Raw genomic sequence first — 20,429 nt, forward strand, 5'->3', positions numbered from 1 at the left:
CACAGGTGAGTGTGAATGTCTCCTGATGACGTCAGGTTTTGGTTGTTTAATGGTTGTGAGCAGAGGGTCACATGGTGCCGTCCTTTTCACGTCCAATAATGATCCGCTGGACCCGACTTCAAAAACCCTGAAAGTCTGTCTCCACATCTCTCTGTGCAACACAAGGGTGTGTTTCATTTCTTATTTTATTTATAAAAATGTCATCATATCATCTTTAACTGGTTAACAGATGTCCTAAAATGATGTCCTCTCCACGCAGAATAAACATCAAATTTTTATTCATTTGTTCATCTTTATGATCTCTGAAGGCTCCTGCTACACACATCTTCATATTTCTATTCAGGTTATTTAGTTAGTTATGAGGATATTTCACAGCAAAATGTGCAAAAAATACTTAAAGTACAAGAGAAATTCTTACAAAATAAGCAACTTATTTACTAAATGATTCAACATGATTATGAAATCACCTAAAACCTTAATTGAAAAATTTTAAAAGTTACAAAATTAATCAGAATTCTTATGAAATACACAAAATGTATCATAAAAAGGTGTTCTTGCTCCCATTTGTATAATTTTGATGATTTTTTGTCAGATTTGAGCTAAATGTGCTTGACATGCTTCACTTTTATTTAATTTGATTTGAACAGTATTGTGCTAACATTGTTCCAGATCCGCCTGGGTCGGTATGGCCGAAGCCTGTAAAGCAGATTTTGTGATGTTATTTGTGTGAGACTGGGAAGGAAGGGTGAGTCCAAGATGATTCCCGGATTTCACATTTCTGGTGATGCAGAAATGGAGCAGCCATCTACCTCCAGGAGGACATCAAAGACCTTCTTCAGCAGCGACGCTGGAGCCACCACCATAAGTTCAGTTTTATTGTTGTTGAGTTTGATGAAGTTAGCAGTTGTCCAAGTCTTTGTGTCTCGCAGGCAGTTAACAAGTGGCAAGGGTACAGCTGGGTTGAGAGTTGGTCGCTTATGTACAGCTGAGTGTCATCAGCATAGCAGTGGAAATTAAGTCCATGTAATCTAGCCAAGGGTTAGCATGTAGATATTGAAAAGAAGGGGTTCACCAAGTACAGATCCCTGGGGCACACCATTGTTAACTGGCACCAGCGTGATGTTTAAGTCTTTAAAGGTGCCAGTAAGGCCAATATGGTCAGAGAGGCTGTTAAGGAGGGTGTGGGAGATAGCGTCGAAGGCTGCAGAGAGGTAAAAGAGGATGAGGATAGAGAGCAGTCTCTGTGTTGTGATGCACACCGAAACCAGATTGGTGGGATTCAAATAGTTTATCATGTAGAACACATGGTGTTGGGCAGCCACAGCTCTTTCCATGATTTTATTGAGGAAAGGTAGATTAAAGATTGGGTGGTAATTGTTTGGGTAACCTGGGTCCAGACTGTTGAGGCACTGATGATGCTTGTTATGGCAGAAAATCGTGTCCTCTTACATTTAATCTTTCATGTATGGTATTTTAATATTATTATTATTGTTATGTCTTACAGATATATATGCATTTTGTTTTTATCCTTAACCTTTCATCTATTATTCTCCTTATGTTAGTCTGTCCACATTTACTAGGGTTTAGGTCAGAGCTGTGAGATTGTTTTGGTGTTTCCCCCTCTTGTTGTTCCTCTCCTCTCCTGGAATATTCATTCAAGGCCGAGAGAGGATCTCTGTTCCCCAAAACATTGAAACCTAGACTGTGTAAATGATTATGCTGACGCCCGAAGCTGCCCTCGGCGGCAGGTCTCTGGACCAGCTGTCTCTGGTGTTTTAGTACTTCTCTGTTTATTCTCTTTTTGCTAATAAATTCTTCAAAGACAACGGTTGGTTGTAACTCAATTATATGTTTAATCCCTTACCAGGAACATCATTTCCTTGACAATGCCAACCATGGTTCAACAGAGGGTGGGAAGACATGACATTTTCAGTACAAATTTAAAAAACAACAACATAGAAGAAGTTAAGATTTATCACAACACAATATCTTGCTGTCTTTGTCACTTGTTTAAGTCATTGCCAGCCCAATGAAACCTGTTGGTAAATTAAAAATCCAAATCAAATCTGACGTCTTCAGTAGGAGCCAATGGGCTTGGAGCTGAGAGCCACAGGAAATCTAAAAAGACTAAGATGTTGTTTGTTTTGCTCTGTTCATGTTGAGAGTAATAAAAACAGAGTTTATAATGTAATCTAATAATTCCAGCCGTATTGTTTAAAGGGAACATCAGTACAAAAGTGTAAAATCCTTGACTGAGCTGATGGTGGGTTGTGAGGCAGCTGAGATGAGCTCCTTGGAGGTCCTACTCTGCTCCCTGAGCTCCTTCCTCTTCAGTCGACCCTCCTTCAGCTGCAGAAACACCCACGTTATAATATTCCAGCTCAATGTTCTCCTGCCTGCCCGGCTTCTGCCCCCTGCTGGCCTGGAGAGACATGACAGCACACATGAGAGTTAGTGCATCACTCCTCCTCTTCTTCAGGTCAGTAAACACAGACCGAGTGCTTCATCTCAGTCCTCTAAACAACAGACATGTGTCAGTACCTTATAGTAGAAACAAAGGGCAGCGATCACCAACAGCAGAGTCAGCGGCAGGACGACCACTTTGATGAGAAGACCTGTTGGATCTGATCAAACACATGGACAGTCATCACATCACACAACATCATGAGTCCATCAGCTCCTGTTAAACACAAACTGTAGTGACCTGAAGTCTCCCAAAACCACTTCAGTCCGTCAGTAATCAACAGATATCTGAACGCAGAATCTGGAGGGAAGAGACAAGGTTTTGGTATCGAAAGCATTCTGGTTTATAGTCCAGGTAGTATCGACCAATCATGTTTAAGCAGGCTTTGGCTTGGTGTCTGATTCTGGCCTGTGGGAAAGAAACTCGACTTGTTTCCCTTCCACACTAGGATGCAGGAACTCTGCATCTTGGAGTGGGAGTTAAACATGCCCAGGTTTTGCTCACTGACTCCTGTGAGCAGCTCCATGCTAACAACTCTGCAACAGAGCTTCAGGGTGTCGGTGGCTTCAAAAACCGACCCCTGCTTTTCCCACTGCAAAACCCAGAGACAAGATGGCTTCGGCTAGTGCTGGCTGTGGGGACACGGTGGAGGACCCTGATGCAGGTCTTACTGCTTAGTTTAGCTAGCTGCCTGTTCGGGAGGAGGAGGGCGGCGAAGACAGTGAGAATGATGTCAACATACAGCAGATCTCCTCGTTATTTAACCAATACAACAACACATGCACAGCATTTAGAAAAAATGTTGCAGAGTAAGAAAACAAAACAGGAACGCCGCAAGTAGCATAGAAGACAGCGGAAACTGTTTCCAGGGGAATCTAAAAAGTGACAAACACACCGGGCACGGCAGGAAAACGCCAGTTTGGACGGATCATCTTTTCCAAAGCTGCATGGAAACAGTCAGTGTGACGTTTCAGCTGCTCTGCTTCAGCTTACCTGAGACAGTGAGAGACAGCCGACGGCTCTCAGAGGAGAAGTCATGAGAAGAAACATGGAGGTGATAAACACAGCTGTAGCTTCCTTGGTGGGCGGGCTCTGCAGCAGGAAACAGGAAGTGGGCAGAGTGATTGACAGCTGGCTGGGTGTAGTTGTGTGATGTGATGGAGGAGGTGAAGGCGAGCTGGAAGGAGCCTCCTGGGTACTGTGGCTGGATGGAGCAGCTGATGGTGAAGGTGGAGCCCCTGGACACCTGAAACCCCTGCTGCTGGGCCTCGGAGACCCCGTTCACGGAGGAGGACACAGAGATGTTGGGCTGAAGCAGCAGGTCTGTAAACACAGATGATGAAAGGTCTCATTCACCCTCTGTTCATGACACAACTTTATTTTGAAAGGATGAAAATCGAATCCCTTTAGCGTTACAGACGATCAGCCAGTTTTCTAAGGCCTCAGGCTTACAGTTGAACGTAGATAAATGTGAAATGATAACCTTACATGATTATCCTCTGCAGTCACTACATAATATAAAAATTATTAAGCAGGTTAAATACTGGCCTGTCTCCCCATCCACCCTGAATTGTTATTTCCAAAGGGAAAAGAACAATTGGCTATATGAATATGTGGAATCAGACAAATGTAAGTCAATTCTAAATAGGTGGCTGCAGAGCGACGTCACAATCTTAGGAAGGGTTCTACTCTCTACAACGGATAGTTTGTCCAGACTCATTTACCCGGCTTTCTCCTTACCCATATCAGTGAGTATGATCAAAGCAGTGAATACAATCAATTTTAACTTCATGTGGAGAAATAAATTCCGTTATATAAGGAAGACTGACATGGTTAAAACTATGAAGATGGCGGTATGAATGGGACTGATTTTGATATCACATGTTTTGTTATTGTGAGTTTGTGCAGTCCTTCTGGTGTGATATGTGGAGCTGGCTACAGTCCAAGGAGATGGTGTCGTCACCACTGACAGTAGAGTCAGTAAACAAAATGGCCCCTGAAAAAGGAAGTGATGTCACAGGTCTGACACGGGTAACAAACATGGAGCAGAGCGATGACAGACTGTAAAAGGAGGGACTGGATCCACCTGGTGGGACGTCCCCAAACACAGAGACAGACAGACAGACAGGTTCCTCCAGGTGTGTCCTGTCAGGTGAAGCTTCCAGAAACAAGCCCACCTCTCTACACTTTAGGACGTCACTGTCCTGGAGAACTTTACAGTTCAGTCCAATGGAAACCACTGAGACACTGAGACAGAGGAGAGGACACACTGGAGACATTACTGTCATACATGATGTCATAGATGATGTCACTGATGGGCTTACCTGAGCAGGTGAGATTCAGGATGGAGAGAGAGGAATATGATGATGCACACTCCCTCAGAGCAGATCCAGACTGAACACAGTCAGACCAGATCCTCCACACAGGTCTGTCTGAGGACTCCTCTCTCTGTCCTACAGAAACAGCAGAGCCACAGTCCAGCTCTCTACAGGCAACAGGTGCTTCCTTCAGGGTCCAGAAAAAGTCACTCATTGGTCTCCAGTTTCCCTGATGTTTCACCTCCAGTGTTCCTGCACAGCGACTGGCTCCTCCCACCAACCTGACAGGCTCTGAACAGAAACCAGAGAGTCATCAGTAAAACAATAAAGTGAGTTTCATCAGAAGAGAAATGAAGCAAATCAAAGCTGCAGCTCCTCTTCTACCTGAGCAGGTGAGTCCAACAGCTTTTCCAGGTGAGCAGGTGTTTCTAGCTGAGCCTGAGCTTCTACAGTCCAGGAGAGCAGACTCATGGCCTCCACACTGGAACTCTTTGGTCCACATCGGAGCCTCCACTTCTCCATAGAGCGCCCCCTGGAGGACTGAAGGAGCCCCACAGCCGAGCTCCCTACAGACCACCTCTGCATCCTGCTGGTCAAAGTCAGCTTCACACACTGAGGACCACCTCTGGTTAGACTGGTTAGACTGGTTAGACTTCACCTCCAGTCTGCCTGAGCACAGACTAGTCCCGTCCAGCAGCCTGACAGAGTCTGGAGAGATAATAGAAGATGAAACAGAGATAAAGACACCAGACACAAAATAAAAACATGTCATGAAACAACAGTTCAGAGATTCAAACTGGACTCAGCACAACTCCAACATCAGTTCATCATTAACAACAGAACACGTCTTTCTAACAGCACAGACATTTACATTTAATACTCTGTCACACTTGTTCTCCACGTCTGAACACTTTCAACATGTTTCCAAACAGCAGCACAACATCATCATCTGCAAGATCACTTTAAAATATAACTTTTGCTGCCTGTGCCTTTTATTATGGACATGTAGCCAACCAAACCGCTTGCTTTGCAGTAGCACAGGCTGCCAAAACAATCTGATTATTCCTGAAGCATCTAAACAATCTTCACAACACAGATAATTATTGTGGCAGTAACACGAGAGCAGCTGGTTGTTGAAGCAGGTAAACTACATACAGAGGAAGCTGTGCGTCGTGCGTAAAGCCCAACAGGACTGTTTTATTATCTCTCTCTGTGCGTCTGAAAAATAAATAACAGCTGGTAGCTGCTGAGTGAAAGTCAGTTTCACCGGCGACTTTCTGTTGATGGACTCACCGTCGGACATCGCGATGAAACAAATAGTAACCGATGTGTATTAAAGAAAAGAAACAGGCTAATGTCCAAAGCGATGCTCTGTTCAACAACAGGACACTTTTAATATATCAGAATCAATGCAGTGATCGTCTGACAAAGATCTTACAGTGTGTAGTCTTCATTTGCTCTGCAGAGACTAAAGACGCTTTTAATAGAAAGTGAAAGTGTTTCACTTGCCGGCTTGTTAAAGAGCGACGCAGGCTGCTTTCCAACAGACCAGCAGGTCCACGGTGTGGCTCACTACATTTCAGTTGTATTAGTAGAACATAAAAAGATATTTGGCTGATTTTCTAAAGGTTTGCATCCGCCCAGCTCTGTGACCGTGACAAGCGCCCGACCAGCGCTTTACTGCGTGACTGCACACACACAGCCTGGAGGAGCTCATTTCTGTTAATGAAGCAAAATGCAGATTACAGACTGGAGAAGTTATAAAAGGTGTGAATGGAAGATGTAGTGAAATTAAGAGTAGGCCTACATTAGATGTACCCACCCCTGCTGCAGACATCATCACTGCTGCCTTCAGCTAGAAGGAACAGCAGCACAAAGAAAAGTCTGTAATACTGAGGAACTTTGCTGCTCCGGCCTCCAGCAACTTGGTTTTTCCTCCCTCAACATTTCTACAGGCTACATTCTGTCCGCGACTGATGTGGACTGTGAGTGATTGACTGGTCTCTTAGTAAACCGCCTCCTATATGAGCCAGCTCCAAAACCGCCTGAGGCAGGAGGGCAATGCAAATAAAACTTTACATTAGGAAAGAGGGGGGGGGAAACGTAGATTTTGAAATGAGCGCGTAACGCTAGTTAAGCGAGTAAAGTTCAATTGTCGTCTTTTGTTTGATTTAAAAAATAATAATAAATTCTTCTGAGATCGGGGGCTTTTCAAAAAACATCCGGGCTAACGACGCCGCTGGTGGAGAGTATAGTTAGGCCTACTAGAGAGGAGCTGGTGCAGAGCGGAGCGGGTCGTGGAGCGGTTAGGGTCAGACAGCAGTGTGGAGCTGTAGGCTCGTGTTTACTCCCTCAGAGGAGGGAGGGTGTTAAAGTGTTTCCCTAATTTAAGTGTTCACTCTCGTGTTTTCAGTATTATTTCATTGTTAAAAAAACTTTTATTTTGGTTGCACAGAATCTGTGGAGTATAAATGATCTCTATTAGTATAATATTCTAACTGTAGGAGCCATTTATGTTTATTGTTGGCGTGATATTTTATTTTTCTTTGGATATATTTATATTAGTATTTTGGACACTGGGTGGCAGTGATTAGATGCACGTGGTTGTATATAGAGGGCATAGGTGACAGGAAGTGGTAGGCACAGGTAGGGGGAGCACAAACAGTTCTGGCCAGACCACAGAGTCAGAATACACGCAAACAACTGGAAACAAGATAAGAAATCAACCGCTATGTTCATCTGTTTGTACTATTTACTGCTGCAATAAACCACTAACCTCATCTGCAATAATCTCTCTGGAAAATCATCTTGTGTGTCTGCTTAAAAACTTCCCTCCTACCTGTGCATGATGGCAAAGAGACTGGAAACAAAGCTAAAGGTAAAGCAAGGAAAAATTGCTATCATACTAACATTAAATTAAAACTGATTTCATAGCCAGGCCTACTGTTAGCAGTGTTGGGCAGGAACTGTAATAATGTTACTTTCTCATTTTACATTTACTCTTTTTCCCACTAACTAGTAGTGTAACAGATAACTATTTACAAAACAGTAACATTATTACAGTTACTAATCCAAGTAACGCTGCAGTACTGACTTACTGAACGCATCATCCTTGGCATAAATACGCGACTGGGCGGCAGGTCAGCTGCACTGGACCTGATGTTATTCAAGTCAGCTGTTAGCCAACAAGCTAAAGTAAAGTAGAAGGAAGAATGGAGAACGAGGGAGAGAGACGTTCTTTCAACAACTGTAATTATTGCCATAATTACAATTATTGCCATTTTGTTTTGGCGACCAGTCTAAAAACAGTGGAGGATCTAGTATGTAGTAGAACATTATTACATCAAATAAGAAGTGTAATGTTCATTTAATAGTACTGTTTAGTTGTAGTATATTGATTACTGTATTCATTATAGTTTCATATAATATACTTTTTACAGTTTTTTTAACGACGCTGAAGTTAGCTTCCAATTCGCAGCTTCCGATTCTGCAGTTAAGGGGAAGTTAAGGAGAACTTAAGTGAAAGTTAACGTTGCTGAGCGACCAAATCTCCGTTTTTTGCACCTCTTACTGCTGTGAAAGCTGTTGTGCATTTTAGGCAAAGCCTTAACGCTGTCTGAAACACTTTTTTAGATTTGAAATAAATTTATTTTATTTGTGTAAATGACAAAAGGGTGATTTCACTGCTTTTTCTCCACATGCAGACCACATTAGACCAGGTCCAGATCCAAAACCACTATACCTAGAGCTCTCAAATCTGGACTAGATTGTCCAAAGAGGCTAAAGTTTCAATCAAACATAGTTTCAGATTTGTGAAACCTTTATTCAATTTGTGAAAATACTTTAAAGGACGATTTATCTGCTGTTTTCACATGTAGACCACATTAGACCAGGTCCAGATGAATGGTGGATTGTTTCTCATGTCTGAATTTGCAGCGCCACCATCTGCCTCTCAAGCTGTCTTTGAAAATGGTTAACAGTTTAATTTTTGTGGAATGTTTCCATTTATAAAATCCATGTGCAAGAAACACAGTCTACATTGGTCTCTAATTTATTAATGCAGTAAATACTTGTCAATAATCAGAACCATTCATGCAGAACAATTATGGTAGTTTATAGTCTTTACTCGTAAATCATTTTTCCTCTTTGCATGAATCTATTTTTATGGATAAATGCGAGTGAAATACTCTGTAGAGCCCTGCATCATCCATCCTGGCAACTGCTCCCCTCGTGCTGCTGTTCTTCTTGTTTTATTGGCGGGTGCCGTTGACTTCCTGTCTCTGTTACAGCTGATGTTCTAACGTTACATACTGCAACTGGCTTTACCGGAGGGGAACGTAGCAAACATTTCAAATACGCCCAGCGGCATTTTTAGAAAGGTTAAAATTACAGCAGAATAAAGGGAGGGTTGACAGGTGTGTTCATGCTGCTACCAGGGATGTACTGATGCTGAAATTCAGCCCTGGACTCTGAGATGGAGCGGACTTTTCTGTCAGTTTGCAGTTATTTTAATACTAATAGCCAGTGAGTCACACTAAGCAGGGAAATGTCTTGATATTGTTGCTGCTGGTCCAGGACAGCGTTGTTGCAAGCATGTGGTGTAAATCCTGCATGATGGAGGACGTGTACAGGTGTTGATATTGTTCTTCAGGCTGTGATCATAGGCTGTAACCTGTCAGCATAAATCCTGTATAAGCTAAAGATGTTTCCAACAAATAATACCCTGGAATTCAAAACCTTAATTGTAAGCATGTGTGTGTGGGGGGGCCTACAAGACAAATTGTCCAGGGGCCTTTGACTTCTTAATCCGGACCTGACCTCGGTACATTACTGTCATAGATGATGTCACTGATTGGCTTACCTGAACAGGTGAGATCCAGGATGGAGGTAGAGGAAACTGATTCTGCACACTCCCTCAGAGCAGATCCAGACTGAACACAGTCAGACCTGATCCACCACACAGGTCTGAATAAGGACTCCTCTCTCTGTCCTACAGAAACAGCAGAGCCACAGTCCAGCTCTCTACAGACAAGAGCTGCTGTCTTCAGGGTCCAGACAGAGCCACTCACTGGTCTCCAGTCTCCCTGATGTTTCAGCTCCAGTGTTCCTGCACAGCGACTGGCTCCTCCCACCAACCTGACAGGCTCTGAACAGAAACCAGAGAGTCATCAGTAAAGAAGCGAATTCTAGAGACTAAACTGATTCTGCTTCTGTGATTCTTTCTTTCTCTTTTCTTTCTCTCTTTACCTGTTGAGGTGTGTCGTCCTTCAGCCTGGAGTCCTGTGATTGGAGCACAGCCGTGGACAGAAAGAACAATCAGGTTGTTTTGTAAAGAACTTTCTATCAGCTCAGAAACATCTCAGTGAACTCCCTCTGGACTCATTTTACCAGTTTACTGTAGGTGAGATCAGTGGTGGAAAGTAACAAAGTACAAATACTTACTGTACTTAAGTAGTTTGTTTTCGGTATCTGTACTTTACTTGAGTATTTTTAGTTGTTGCAACTTTTTACTTTCACTTCACTACATTTCAAAACCAAATGTCACATATTACATTCTGCACCAGACCTCGTTACATTGGTATTAGTCGCCTGTGCAGCACCTGAGTGGAGCAGCACTGAAAAACAAAACTGATAAAGCCGACTCAGCGCGAATCAACTTCAGCCAGCTGATGCGACACGACATACGCAGTGACAGTCCAGCACAGAGCTGGACGGCCCCGCCTCACTTTCCTGTCAAAGGTGAACGTGAATGTTTGATGAGAGGATGAAGAGGGACTGTCCTTCTAGGCACGAGGAGAGAAAAAACTAAATGACACTCAGCCTAATGTGCAGCTGCAGTGAATCTGTCTGTCTGTCTGTCCTGCTAAGCAGCTGAGCAGCGCTGGTTTAAATTAAACTCACGCATTCAGCAAGAAACATCTGTGGACCAGTCCAGACAGGATGTGAGGGCACTCCTCATACATCATTTAAAAACAAGACAGTGAAGTTTAGTTACAACTCTGGACTGATGCATGATGGGAAGCAGTGGATTCACACTGACTATTAAAATGTTGATTAGCTGGACAGACTGGGCAATATGGATGCACATGTCAGTAAATAATAAGCAGCACATATTCAGCCCAGTCATTTTATAAATATTATATATCTGAAAAGCCAGTTTGAATGGGCCTGATGCAGCTGATAATATTAATATATAGAAAATATCTAGAATTTACAGGGGCTGTGGTGCCGTTTGTCAGATTAGATGCTGGATCATCAGCCAGTACGAGCACAGCCAGAGATGTGCAGCCAGCATCAGATACAAGCAGCTCAGACTCTAATGGAACAGTTGCTGCTCCACCAAATGAGCCAGCAGATTGGCCCCCAGTCTTATCTGACTTCATGAGGTCTGAGTTAGAGCGCAGAGGTCTGTTCAAACCAGCACTGGACTTTTCTAGAAGAGCTTTCTATTCAGGCTTCTTACAGAGGGAGGATTGTAGTGAGAGCATTGCTGTGTCAGGTGCAGTGTTGGGGTAGTTACTCAGAAAAGGTCATGGATTACACATTACTAGTTACTTACTTTACTAGATTACTCACTGCAGAAACTAACTAGTTACACTACTAGTTACATTACTTTTGGATTACTGCGTAACATCACCTGTGATGCACAATAACAATATAAAGTTCCACCTCATATCTGCTCAGATCAACACAAATCCTTATTATGATGAGGACAAACACAGGATCTCTCTTTTCTGCTCTTTAATACAAAGTGACAACACAGTTGTGAACATCAGCCCAACATTTGTCAAGAGAAGAACAAGGCTAGAGTACAGTGCTATAATGCTTAGAACTTTATTTGGACATTTCATTGGAAACATTTATATTTTAGATAATGAAGACTGTGATTCTTACTGCTGACTCATTAACAGCTGAAGCATGTAGGCCTGAGCGACTGTGACAGAATCATGTTTGTCTTATTACAATAATAATAATTAGGCTATTATTATTATCAGATGGAGCCTTTTTGCTACAATTAAGCTTGACACAACGGCTGCGGCTGTGTTTGCGACCTTTCTTTTCTCCGTGAGAGGGAAGAATTTAGAAAGGAGCCCCTGGCTCCCCCGTAGTTCGCTCCCTGGGCAGGAGTCTCTCAAATCGTTTGTCAGACAACCTGTTCCTCCTCGGAGTCAGCACGAGACTGCCCAGGCTAAAGAGCCTCGCCACAGGCGCACCAGAGGGTATCGCTGTGCTTTCACCAACAATATGAAGTAATACCTCCACCCCTCCAAAGACTTCTTTGGCAGCTCTGCAATTTCTGCGTCCTCGTGAGCTGCTGCTGAAGTCAAAAGAGAGGTCGGAAACATTCATGAAAAGGGGCGTTTGATTTATTTTTCTCTCCTCCCGTTATGCAGATAGTTCAAGAACCAGTTCACAAGTGACGAGATGATTTTGAGATGTGATTACTGAAGTTATCAACAGTGATGCGTTCCAGACAGAAGTAATGTGATTACAGTGACGTGTTACCCCCAACACTGGTCAGGTGTGACTGTGCAGCAGCTCTGTGTTTGCACTGTGAGCGAGTGGAAACGTAGCTGCTAGAGTTTTGGAATATAAACATGTGAAAACTGAAGCCAGCCTGCTCTGTGTGGGACTGTGAGCTGCACTTTAGGAGAGGTGCTGAAGTTAACATGTGTGGCTTTTTGGTGAGATTGTGAATTGACAAGTGTTTCAGGTAGTTTTGGTTTCCTGTCGTCTCATCTTAACATCCCCAAAGTCCCAAACGGGGTTCTGTGTCTGTCAGACGGTCTGAAGGAGATACTACCACACCAGCAGAGCAACAACGCAGCTACAGACCACACTGCAGGAAATATCTACTTGTTGTGATTCACTCTAACTTATAATGCTGTATTCAAACCTGCCTTGAGGTTTTAAAAAGATGGATTATGTTTTGTAAGATCAATAGATTTTGATGTGTAGTACTTTTACTTTTAATTAAGTCTTTTTAAAACCAGCTACTTTTTTACTTGAGTAACATTTCTCATGTGGTATCTGTACTTGTGCTGGGCACGTTAACGCATTATTAACGCTGACAATTATTTTATTGCACGTTTAAGCAGTTTTAAGTTTTAAAATAAATAAATCCATTGTAAATTAACATGTTTATTTTACCACTACAGACTTCATGGAGATACAATACAGAAAAAATTTGATATTTTTATCCTGGCCTCTTAAAAAAAGCTACAATTTAATGCAATAAACCATCAAAACCATCATCAGATAGATTATAATGCAACTGAATATCTTCTAATACAGAATACAACTGTAACTTTAAATTTGATGAAAATAAACTAAAATACAACAGTTATCATACAATATTTTCAAAATAAACCAGGTGAATGTCCATATTTTGGCAATATTTACTGTTTAAATGTTGACTTTTATTGGGAGTTATCTTTAAAACACTATTTCTGTCCATACAACCACGTTCCAAATAACATAACATTGAAATATTGATAAAAACAGTGAATATTCATCAACATTGCTGTCACCAAAAGCACTCCATGCTTTACAGGCCTGTAGCTTGAGAACGGCTTGAGCAGACCTTTCATTTGATACCCTGGATGTCTATGTAGCTCCTACGGGTCGGCCACTAGACCACGAAAAAGACCGTGTGTTCCAAAGCGGCAGAAAAAGGCGCAGCGCCCAGGTGTTACACCATAATCAAGATGGCGCCCGGTGACGTTTCTAGCAACAAATCAGCTGATATTTGGACTGAAAATGGTGAACACAGCCAAAGTAAGTCAGCGGTGTTGATGATAGCGTGCTGCCCCTGGAACCGAAAATAAGTGAAATATTTCACTTAAAATGTGATGAATCTAAAATATATAAAAGTTTCACGTTTTGACTTAAATTACAGACAGAAATGAACTTTCTCAGCATATTCTACCTTTCTGAGATGCTCCTGTAAGACTACTTCATTTGATGTTCTTTTTTATTGCTTTGTTTTAACTTGTGCACTATTTATGCCTGATATTCTCTTTTTCTAATTTGTTCTTCTGTACATTCTGTTTGAGCATCGTGGGAGGAGCCTGGGAACAGAATTGATTTGCCACTCTTCAGGACCATGGGGACAGAGCCGACCTTCTACGCCTCCTGACTCAAATCTGTTTGATCCCCGACCTCTGCTCTGAACATTGATCAGGTAAATGTTTTCTAACTTCATCTCATCTGAGTCGTGCTTTTGAGTCTTCATATCTGGGTCCAGAGACCAGCTGACCTATTAGGAACCTCTTATCAGGAGACAGTGGTTCAGCGATCGTGAGAAATAAGGGGGGTATCAACATGAAATGGAAGAAGTCAGATAATGAGTGTGTGCACGTCTTCATTCATGTGGGCAGTATCTGATAAAGCAGCTGAGTGGAGGAAATACTGATAAATTCTTTCCAGTTGCGTGTTTCGGAAGTTTATGTCACATATAACTCGTCACAGCGGACAGTTAGAGCTCACTGGGTTTTCTTAATGACCAAAAAATACCACAGAGCTTCCTGCTGCTCTCACATCCAGTTTGTTTCACCACCGTCACACAGAAATCAGGCTGCAGCACAAACACAAATGTTTTTCATGAGCATAGGTTTAGCTTCAACACTGGAGGGGAATTTTTCTGCACCAGTTTCTGGCTTCTTTTCTGCATCTATTGATGGTGAAAATGTCATTTATTTAAACCCAAACACCAAAAACCTGAATGTAAATAACTGCCACATTGTTTTTTCTGTTATTCTTTTATAGCTGGATCCAGCGGTCGCGTTATGCTGATTGTTTAAAGCTGGCTGTCACGAGCTACAGCTACGTATTTTATAGATATAAGCAGAACATCAAAAGAAGGATAAATGCCCAGGAGGTTCTGGCAAAGACACGAGTGAGGGAGAAGCTGATGGGGGAGAGATAACTACTACTACATGTTCTTCTTCACTCAGCCTAATACAATGATTTAAATGTGTTCATTATGTTGTTGTTAGTTTGTTGTAGCCTACAGTTTAGGCTACTGATTCATTTAAAATGTAGGCTATTTGACTTTCTTTGATCTGTAATGAAATGAAGCAGTAACCCAGAACTGCCACACTGCTGCTCTCATCACTCAGTTAAAGTGCTCTCACACAGCTCAGGGCTTCATTTTGTTTTCCCTTTGACGTGAACTTAACATTCGAACCTCAAAATTAAAAATCGAACGTACCAAACGATCGAATATTTGAATATTGGGGTCCAGCCCTACTGAACACCTGACACTTCATCAGCATGATACAAAACCTGCATGAGATTGGAAATGTGTTTTCTTCTGACTGGAACATTAAAATGAGCGCACTAGTGTCAGAAGGTATTTGATATACCTGAAACCTGGATAAAGTACATGTTGCTGCTAATACTGCAGTCCTTGATATTAGTGCATGCAGCCACGTTACTTCTGAATTACAGGTACAACTTTACTTATTCCCAATAAAAGTGGCCACGATTATTTTAGTAATATAGAGAAATGATTAAATATTGATAACATTAAAGTTCAATAATCCATTTGTTAAAGAAACTCTCCTCAGCTGAAAGAGTGGGGACAGACAGACTGAACTCTAAACTGGACTAGAAAACATGACAAAGTACAGTGGGCTAAGGAGAGAGGGAGAGATGACACGGTGAGCGTTTGTGTAATCTAGTGAGACTTGGTGCAATTCAAACATGGCAGCGCGCAGCTAAACAAACAATCCGCCAATTTTAAGCGAATTAACAAATAAGAGCAGTCAAATTGCACTGGAGGACCTCGAGGACGAGTGTTTGGAGGACCTTGAAGTTTACATTGACCAGTGTTTTCAATGAGTGGTCATGGGGAAATCAAAAAGAAACCGCACTGAAGACTCACCTGGAGCATCACCTGGAGCAGTCTCCTCACAAGGTGCAGATTTCACAGAGATCCTGGATTCAATAAACAAGAAATTGTCTAGCTTTGATGCCCGATTATCTCTGGTGGAAGTACTTCACAAAGAGTTTCAGGCTCTGCGGGAATCCCTGGAGTCAGAAACAGGTGGTTGAGCTCGCGGCGGAAAACAAGGTCCTCAAAGGTTCGGTTAAATCCCTCACGGAGGGAATGACGCGGCTCTCGGCAGACAATAAAAACATTAGAGAAGCGATCATCGATCTCCAGGCTCGTAGTATGCGGGATAATCTGGTCATTTCGGGTATCCCGGAGCAGGCGGATGAAGCCCCAGAGGAGACCGTTAAAAGCTTTATCCAAAATCAACTGAAGCTCCCGGCCGAGACCTTGAAGAACATCAGCTTCCACCGGGTGCACCGCCTGGGAGGACGGCGACAGGAGAACCAGAGGCCCAGGCCCATGGTCGCGAAGTTTGAACACTTCAAGCAGAAGGAAGTGGTTAAAGGCCGCGGCAGGGAGCTGAGAGGGACCAACTTCAGCGTTAACGACCAGTTTCCCCTGGAGATCCTGGACCGACGCCGAGTCCTGTTCCCGATAAGAAAGAAGCTTATTGGAGAAGGATCAAGGGCTGTCATCGCGGTGGATAAACTTTACGTTGATGGCCAGCTGTACCGCGACCGAGACACCACTCCTTGGCTCTACTAAGAACCAAGTCCAGCAACCCTGGTAGAATTATTCCTGATGCCTTTCTTTCAGTTACTTATTTAAATTAATTATTATTCCAGCTCTCGTGGCTGTGTTGTGTTGCTTATTTAGTGTGTGTGACTGTTTCTTGTTTTCATTGTTCTCTTAGTTGTCTTACTATGTCAGCTGTTTATTGCTGCTGTTCGGCTGGTTGTCTTTTACTATTATTATTATTTTTATTGTTTTTTTGTTTGTGTTTGTTTGTTGTTGTTGTTTTTCTCCTCCCCAAGCCCCCCTCTCTGTTCTTGCAGGTTTCGTTGCTTTCTGCAATTGTTGTTTCCCACAGCTTTTCCCTGTTGTCCCCACCTTCCATCCCCCTTCTCTTACAGGTGTTGTCCTTTCTCTGTGCTGTGTGTTTGTGCCCCCCCATCCCCGTGTCTGCCCCCCTGTCCGGCCCGGTGACAAATCAATACATAATTAAATAAATAATAAAACAGACAAAGGAGTATTTTAATACTCTCTTGTTAAAGTAAAATCTGTCTGGCACAATATGGTATCCAGGTCATTATACTCTATACCAGGCTGCTGGGCAGGACAGGTTTTTAAAAAAACAAAAAAAAACTGGACTGGTAACCAGTGAAGTGATGGTGAAACAGCTGTGATGTGCGCTCTTTTGTTCATGTGAGTTAGAAGCCTTGCAGCAGAGTTCTGAACAGCCTTAAGAGACGGTGAAGCTCCTTCTTATTCAAACAAGTGAAAAGACAGTTACAGTGATCTAAAGGAGACCAAATAAAAGCATGAATGATCCTCTCAAATTCAACCTCTGACACCAGAGCTCTTAGTTTGGATGTACAGTGTTTCTCAGTTGGAAGAAGCAGTTTCTAATTAGAGAGTCCAAAAAACTCTTTTTGTGAGCAGTTTGTTCTGTGAGAGGCCGTTTAGGGGGAAAATACTGAAAATGTTCACACCTCATAAACTGGGTCAGATAAGGTCTTAGTGCCTTAAATGTAGCTGTACGTCAGCTCTTTGACAGGAAGAAACATTTTTAATCAGTGAGTTTATCATCAGCAACAATCTTATATCCTGTTTTTAGCTGAGCTTGGTGTGTCAACAACTGCCAGCCTAAAGCCAGGATAATGTCAGGTGGCAGGTTTGTTGAGTGAAGCTAGCGAGCATCAGAAAGGACGGGGAGCTGCCATTTAGTTTCCTGTTCTTTTGAATATGTGGCTCTTCAGCTGAATTCCTCTCCTCCAGCTAGATCTCTAAATATCTCCAGGCCACCTAAATACTGTGCAGGTCTTTCAGAGTTTTCACCCTGAACAGCCTTTCATACTGGTTTTCTCCCTGATCCAGTAAAGAGATCTGAATTCTAACACGTGCTGTTTAAAGTCCTACCTGAGCTCCACAGCAGCAGCAGCAGCAGCAGCAACAGGTGATCCATGTCCAGGTAGACCGTCTCTCTGGCCGTCCGCCTGCTCTCTGCTCTGATCATCACGTGCTGTCCTCAGTGTAGATCTGTGTACAGGAAGAGGTGGAGCTTTACTGGAACACAGCTCATTCAGCTGGCTTTAGTTTCACAGGGAGGAGAGTCCTCGTCTGACTGAGTCTCTGTCACAGGAGACAGTGAGACCAGACCAGAACACCAGGGCAGACCAGAACACAGACAGTGAGACCAGACCAGAACACCAGGGCAGACCAGAACACAGACAGTGAGACCAGACCAGAACACCAGGGCAGACCAGAACACAGACAGTGAGACCAGAACACAACACCAGGGCAGACCACCCGCCTTGGCTCCTCCCATAAATGACTATGCATATGAGCATAAACACGCCAGCGTCACCTGCTGAGGTCCAAATGACAACAGGTGAAAATAAGGAAACTTCACTGAGTGTGAGATCGAGGTGCTGATCACTGAAGTGGAGGAGAGGAGAAATGTTTCATTTGATGGTTTGAACTCTTTGATCAGCAACAAACGCAAAACGACGGAGTGGCGTTAGTGTTACAATAAGAGTCAGTGCAGCTCAGAGACTCATACTGGCTGAAATAAAGAAAACACGGTCTGACATAAAGTGGAGGTCAAAGAAGAGGAAGAGAGTTTTTCTGATTCAGCAATCGAGGCGCTTGTGAGGTGGAAGTTAGAAAGTAGCCTACAGATTGTTTGATGCAGCTGGTTCAGAAACAAAAGAAAATCCAGAGTTTTATATATTATTCTAAACAAAGAGTGTAGGTAGAAAGGTAAACATTATATATTGTTGATCCCATCAGACACACACCTGTCGGCTCCCGCTGCCAACAGCTGGCTGCCACAAACACTATTTGTATTTGTACGGGATGGCACGGTTCCGCCAGGTTGGTCTCTCTAATGCTGGACGCAGTTCAGCACACAGGTCCAAGAGCACGACTCTTGGGGATCTAAATCGAAGTATTAGCCAGTCATCATCACGGGCCAGGAAGTCTTCACGGACACTCTCTAATCCTTCCACTGGCGTTTTCCTCTGCAGAGCCAGAGCAGCCGTGCAGCACTACGCACGAGTGTCACGCAGTGTTTACAGCGGTCATACGGACTATGCTTCACACCTCACCAGAATGGTGGCTTCAGTCAGCGGTGAGAATGCAGATCTGCGTCTCAGTGCGCTCTGTGCGCCTGACAGTCTGTTCACTGCAGCGTGTTTACACACCAAAGCTAAATATGCACAGAGGATGTTATTAGAAACTACTGACGCTCTCTGCTGCAACTCTTTAATGCTGTTTGATGTTATCTCAGATTTTTATGATGATGACAATTCCATCAGTTAGCCGAGTCTGAAGAGGACTCAGGTGCTAAATTCACGTCTAACATCGGGGAAAGGCAGCCGGGATCCTGCCGCCTGACATCATCCTGGCTTTAGGCTGGCAGGTCCATAACTGACCATGAGTGTCCGTGACCACACTCAGGTCCTCTCTGCTGCGCTCCGGGGGCTGATGGAATATTTAGCGGACACTGATTTAAGATTCACCACTAATTTGGCTTATTTTATTTCTTTTACACTTGAAAGGTGCAGTATGGAATAGTTCTGGCTCACTAGCAGCAGCACAAATAACACCGCTGGTTTGAATGTTTAGATGATAAAGTGATAACATGTGATATGAAGTGCAGTTAAATATGTCAGAGACGTCATGATCTATTCCTCTCACGTTCAATTTTATTTGATATTAAACCACTACAGACATGATCAGACTTTTGTTGTGTATTATTGTGACAGAATTAGGTTTTTGATTGACATCTGCACAGTAACTGCAGTGGAAACACTATTTTGAAACATTTGGTGAGTTTTGGCACTTTGGAGTTCACTGACAGAGCCAGACAAAAGTTGGTGGAGGGTCCGCACATTCTCACGTTCATCCCACGTGTGCGTGAAAAGCGTACGTAACCTTTTTGTGCGTAGGAAGCGTTTATACATGAGGCCCCAGAAGTCCAGGTCAGAGCAGAAGTTTTGAGGCGAGAAATCAAATATGTAGATGGAAGGAATCTAAGGAGGCGGCCTGCCGATCACGCTCACAGAGGTCCTACGGTAAGACAGCTGCAGCCTGTCTGTTATTCTGTCATTACATTTTGAGTTATTTAAATCAAATCAAGACATCTGGGTCGTGATGTAAAGAACATTCTTGGCTTGTGAAACTATAAAAAATAAATCTGTCGTTACTTTATTTTATTATTATTCTATCAGACATTACATTGTTAGTGAACAGTTGTGGTTACAGTTCTTGCTTTCTATTGCTTTTATTTGATAGAATTCTTATTTATGCACCAATAGACCAAAGCAAATTACTTGGAAGTTAAAAATTGTTAATAAACCAGATTCTGATCTTTTTAGTTTGGGTGATAAAGCCTGGCTGTTTTTGGAGCTCTGCTCCCTCTGTGCTGGGGGGATTGTGCAATATTGTGATAGTCATTTCCTGTTAGAGCCCAACCGCAGTCTTTGATCTGAGACAACACTAACCTGTCAAAAATAATGCACTAAGCAAGTAAGTACACAGTGTACGCAGTGTACTGCATGTTAGTGTACTCAGACCAGAACAC

General features: G+C 42.9%; 1 protein-coding gene across 1 annotated transcript; it reads right to left on the reverse strand.

Annotated features, from left to right (window-relative positions):
- Nucleotides 1-1,829: 1,829 nt before the first annotated feature.
- Nucleotides 1,830-18,068, reverse strand: LOC119912632 (scavenger receptor cysteine-rich type 1 protein M130-like). Its single transcript, XM_038731914.1, has 8 exons — nucleotides 17,762-18,068; nucleotides 10,030-10,062; nucleotides 9,818-9,928; nucleotides 5,167-5,493; nucleotides 4,789-5,073; nucleotides 3,458-3,787; nucleotides 2,542-2,624; nucleotides 1,830-2,422 (listed from the first exon to the last, which is right to left on the reverse strand). Exons 1-8 carry the CDS (start codon nucleotides 17,856-17,858, stop codon nucleotides 2,303-2,305), a joined length of 1,386 nt encoding a protein of 461 aa, XP_038587842.1. The 5' UTR covers nucleotides 17,859-18,068; the 3' UTR covers nucleotides 1,830-2,302.
- Between the last annotated feature and the right edge of the window lie 2,361 nt (nucleotides 18,069-20,429).

The sequence above is a fragment of the Micropterus salmoides genome, unplaced genomic scaffold (assembly GCF_014851395.1).
Source record: "Micropterus salmoides isolate LMB-PRFRI ecotype aquatic unplaced genomic scaffold, ASM1485139v1 Ms_hic_scaffold_2, whole genome shotgun sequence".
Classification (NCBI taxonomy): domain Eukaryota; kingdom Metazoa; phylum Chordata; class Actinopteri; order Centrarchiformes; family Centrarchidae; genus Micropterus; species Micropterus salmoides.